Here is a 4,895-nt window from a genome sequence, read left to right as displayed (position 1 = left end):
ACAGAGCAAATAGAATAGGAGTGCCAACCTGTAATTATTCCTTCGTCAAGTGTGGAATATTCAACGCTTAATATTGAGCCAGCATGGCATGCTAGAACACCATCACATGTTCCTCAGGAAATAGACCACATTCTTGCAGTCCAAAATTATCACTACCAGTTATAACTGTGTCTCCCACCATTCTAATCGACCTGCATGATTGACATATAAAATACATGGCTACTTTAATAATTATTAATTATCAATAAAATACATAATTATCAATAAAACACATTAAAAAAAATAATAATAATAAAAGCTATGTTCCTTTAGCTCACCAAATCCATTTTGTGTGCCCAACAAGCTTGTGCATTGCCTTTCCCGCACGAATAACCCAGATGTTTGACCAAAAAAAAACTCATAATCAAACTAATGAAAACAAATGGAAAAGTTGAGATGAGCCAGGAAAAGTGTAAACATAAAATAAGAAAACAAATGTAAAACTTTAGCTGTGTAGTCACCAGAGAAGCATAGTTGGCCAACCTGATGTAACAACGGAAAACAAACATTACTTTGCAAAGATTACATCTCACATGAACAAGATTTCATTTTCATCTGCAACAAATTGTCATGTATATATTCCTAGAGGATAATCCACTTGCTGCAGCAAGGATCTGCCTCCTCTTTTCTTCTTGCTCCTGTCCTAATGTGTGAGGGAAACCTATCATATGTGTATTTGGCACCTGATCCTGAAATCCATAGAAAACGAGGAAACAATTAACACCATATCAAGCTTAATATCTGTAATATCTTCTTCTCTTGACATAAAAGTGATGCAAAGAACTTTAAGAACACTAACCTGCACATGAAATCAAATGCAAAGAATATGTGTGATTACTTAACACTCTCCAAATATTCGGGCTTCAGAAACAACTAACAAGCCATTAGCTCAGAGGAAAGACATAGCTTCAAGACCTCTCCAACATTAAAGTTTAAACTTTAAGAAAAATAAAAGAAGTGAATAACAATGACTACACTGATGTTTGTTGAAGTCTAATGAAAAGCTTATAATCTGCAAAGTTGGTCACAAAATTTAAAATAAATCAAGGCAAAATTGCCCTTTCAGTCTTTTACAACAATAGTGGAACCCCTAAATTTATTTCGCTAATACTTCATAATTATTTTGCTTGGCACCCGACTATCACCTAGGTTGAAGGTCATGATCCTCTCCCCAAGGTTCGTTGACACCTTTAGGATATTGCTCAGGAGAACTATATAAACCATCCTTCATCTGATCTATCCCACCCCACAACATTGGGATGCAATAATTTTGTCATCTCCCCATGCAAATCGCCTAATTCTGGCTCTGGGATAGGAGGTATATCTTCCGTCGTTGTGATACAATTACACTCAAGGTCAACAACAACTACCTAGAACCACAAGGGGAAGGCAAGAAAACAGATATTACATCACTAACTTTCTTACATGCTACAAAATTTCATCATGATTTTGCAATCTTGTGGAAAACATTAAAGAAGAAATCATAGAAAAATAAACCAAAACAAAGATAGAGACAAAAAGAAGGTAAGAAGGGCGAGCTGTAAGAGATATGCAACATTGTAAAGAATGGAAAACCTGAGCCTAAGTAATTATACAATATACAGCCATGAATTCCTGTGATAGGTACTTTGAACAAATACAGGTAGAATGAAGGGTCAGGATGAAATCCAAAGGTTTCCCAACATATCGTTATTAACTTATAAGCTATGCTGTTGGGAACCTAACAATCATATAACACATATAAAAGACCATGGCATTATTGTTCAACCAGCACATGTAAATTAATAACTATAAATTGACAAAAGTGCAGTTTATGCAGAACAACTTACACTATCGATGGCCAGAGTAGATGTATCAACGCCTGAATGGAGACCAATCATTTATGGCGTAGGCGCATCAATATAGTCTACTCCACTGAAAAAGAGTAACAGAATGTAGACTTGCTTCCGCACAATAAACATGCACAAATTAGACAAGAGTCAAATACAGGAAGCATACAAGATAATGATAAAGCATTATTTATTCCATCTTTGAACAAAAATTAAGTTCTTTTGAAAATGTTGGAATGTAAAAAATTTGCCACCATAATGACAAAAACTAAATGAAGCACAAGTAAAGGGGAACATATTTTCGTAGACCCATCAAAAGCAGAAGGCAGACGCATTCAACTAAAAAAGAAGAAAACAACGAGGCTGTGCGTCAACATCAGAAGAAAATAATTCCTCTAGAGTATTCCTAAGTAAACGAAAGCTAGGCGATGGAGAAACTAGACAGATACACTTATCTGCAAATGAATTTGCAGGTACACAAAAGCTTCAGCAATATCCTCGCTGACTGGATCCCGGAACGCAATGCAACTAACATAAATTTTTGTCCCATCACCCTCTGCACAAAATTAGGAAAACACCCATAGGAACAAACAACAAGACATGAGTACATGCACACTTGCAAGAAAGCTACTAACTATGAAATGATCATTAAACAAAAAGGAAACATATTAATGTTAAACAGAAAACACATAGCTCTATCTAAAGCTTTGTTTAAACCAACTAATCAGGAGAAACCACTCGTATAATGCCTCCGATACACTCTGAAGCTTTTAAACGACAACACTAACTTGAAGAAGTGGTTAAATTCTACATTTTCTTCTGCAAGTTTAATAACAAGGAAGGAAACACATTCTTGAAGAATGCATAGAGCAGAGCGTAGAGCTTAAATACCAGTGAGAACAATGGGGTAGCTCCGTGGAATCGTGTAGGCGTCATTGGAATCACAGCCTGATGAGTAGAACAAAACAGCAGCTGGAAACGCGCACTGAAACAGAAAACAAGAAAAGCACACAATCATCCAGATGATTCATAAGGCGCAGCTGAAATTGAATGAAAAAAAATGGATTTGGGAAATCAAACAGAAGAAAAGAAGGGAAGCAGAAATAGAAAGCAGCGAAGATTGGTGCTTACGGTTGGGAGCTGAGGAGGAGGAGGGAACTGGTCCAGAAGAGACGGCAGGTAGAATGTACAAACAGACAGATGAATTTGAGAGAGAGAGAGTTGGAGGTTGAGATCTGGTTCAGGGGATAGAAAATGAAGGACGACTTGAGATTCAATTCAGTCTCTGAAGCTCTCTCACACGGGAGGAAGCTGAACACAGGGCCGTTCTGTTCTGATCCTCTCCCACTCGATAAGTACCAGAACGACATGTAATTTGAGGGTTTGTTTCCTGAAACAAAACAGTTGTAACTAGGCGAAGTGGTTTTAATTTTGTCAATTTACGCCTTAATGTTTAAAAATTCGATCAATTTATACATTCCGTTAATTTGATCGCTTAGTCTTCTGTTAAGTGATAACGTGGCAAATATGAGGTGCACCCTTTTAGCTTAGGTGTAATAAAATATGTAAAAAATAATATTAAAAAAATTATTTACATTTTAAATTAATTAAAATCAATTATTTACAACCAAAAAAGGAACATTTAAAAACAAATATCAATTCCACCCTCCATCCATCTTCCCCAATTTAAAAAAAAATAACAAAATCACAAATAAAAAAATAAAAACAAAAACAAAAACAATCAAACCAAGCCCAGACAACCCCAAGGAAGGATATTAGGCCTTGCCCTCCACCTGTTCAAAGTGCAGAGATTTTAACAGTTGGTGATGTTGTTTAGGTGTTCAATGTTGGTTTCTAGAAGGTGTTAAAGGTTTTGGATGAAAATTATTACTTGAGTAGGCTACTTGGATATTCTGAGGAGTTTAGAGTGCACAAACATAGGATCCGGGTGCTCCAATTTTGAAAAGATGACAAATGGAACAAATGGGTTGTGATCGGAAAGGTAAACTTCTATGTGGTTTTTTGTATTTTACCAAGCCCAGAAAACCTTACCCCCTCCCCTGCCCCCCGCCCCTGCCCCCGCCCATCTTCCCCAACCCCCGTCCCCAACTTCCCATACCTAAACTACTCAACCCAACTGGCCCAGCTGCTGGGGCCCAACACCACGGAGGCAGCCACCTTCATATGCTCCCAATTCGCCGTCGTCTACTCCAAGATCTCCGACACCACCCACGCCATCGACTCATATTCTCAACGACTCGTATTCTCAATGCAGCTCCGCTTCACCATGCTCTGCGCAGGCTCTATCTGCGATGATTTCAGATCTGGGGCCAGGGATGATTTCAGATTTGAGAACTACCAATCACTACCCCAACTTTTTCTCAATCAGTCAAATCCAATTGGCGCTTAAATGAGTGGTCAATCTCCTCAAAAGCCATATCGACACCAATAGCCAAAAGCCCCAAAAGTGCACTATACGAACCTATGTTCGTATCAACCCAATATTATAAAATAAGAAAAATCAAAGGAGAGAACCGAGGGCACAAGGAACCCTATCAAAACCTAGCCACACTCACGCAACTCAGGGACCGAACCAAATACTAGGAGAAGAACTAGTGACCACATTAGATAAGAATGGTAGAGAAAACGAGAAAAACCAGACAGAAAATCCTAGGGATTGTGAAGAAACCCTAGTAAAATCCTAGGTGACTTAAAAGGCTTTCCTCGCGAAGACGAGATAGCAACCCTATCTTCATTAAAACAAATAGAGTAAATTGTGAAAGAAAAAAAAATTGTTAGGGCTTTAAACGTTTTTGTTAATAATATTTATTACAGTTTAACTAGATAATTTTGACTTCAATCCATAAATATAACTAAAAACAATGTTTTGTCTCATTTGTATTTTTTATTGATTCTTTTATTTTATTAATCTAAAATTAAAAAAAAAAAGAATTTTATTGTTGAAGGAAAAAAAATATATAATTTTTATATAACACAATTTCAGCAATACACTTAAGGGATTTTTGT

At 36.9% G+C, this 4,895-nt stretch overlaps 1 protein-coding gene across 3 annotated transcripts; it reads right to left on the bottom strand.

Moving 5' to 3' along the window:
* Positions 1–1,052: 1,052 nt before the first annotated feature.
* LOC109946376 lies at positions 1,053–4,443 on the bottom strand. Of its 3 annotated transcripts, none has more exons than XR_002269529.1 (4): positions 3,000–4,441; positions 2,760–2,853; positions 1,869–2,424; positions 1,053–1,409 (listed from the first exon to the last, which is right to left on the bottom strand). XR_002269529.1 is itself a non-coding variant. In XM_020553914.1 (3 exons), exons 1-3 carry the CDS (start codon positions 3,236–3,238, stop codon positions 2,320–2,322), a joined length of 438 nt encoding a protein of 145 aa, XP_020409503.1. In that variant the 5' UTR covers positions 3,239–4,443; the 3' UTR covers positions 2,239–2,319. The 3 variants fall into 3 exon arrangements, 1 of the variants encoding a protein (XP_020409503.1); XR_002269530.1 differs by having other exon boundaries at positions 1,053–1,405; XM_020553914.1 differs by lacking the exon at positions 1,053–1,409 and having other exon boundaries at positions 2,239–2,424; positions 3,000–4,443.
* Between the last annotated feature and the right edge of the window lie 452 nt (positions 4,444–4,895).

This window comes from Prunus persica, unplaced genomic scaffold (assembly GCF_000346465.2).
Source record: "Prunus persica cultivar Lovell unplaced genomic scaffold, Prunus_persica_NCBIv2 scaffold_18, whole genome shotgun sequence".
NCBI classification, from domain to species: Eukaryota; Viridiplantae; Streptophyta; class Magnoliopsida; order Rosales; family Rosaceae; genus Prunus; species Prunus persica.
The sequence above is the reverse complement of the archived record's forward strand: the minus strand, read 5'-3'. Positions and strand labels throughout refer to the sequence as shown.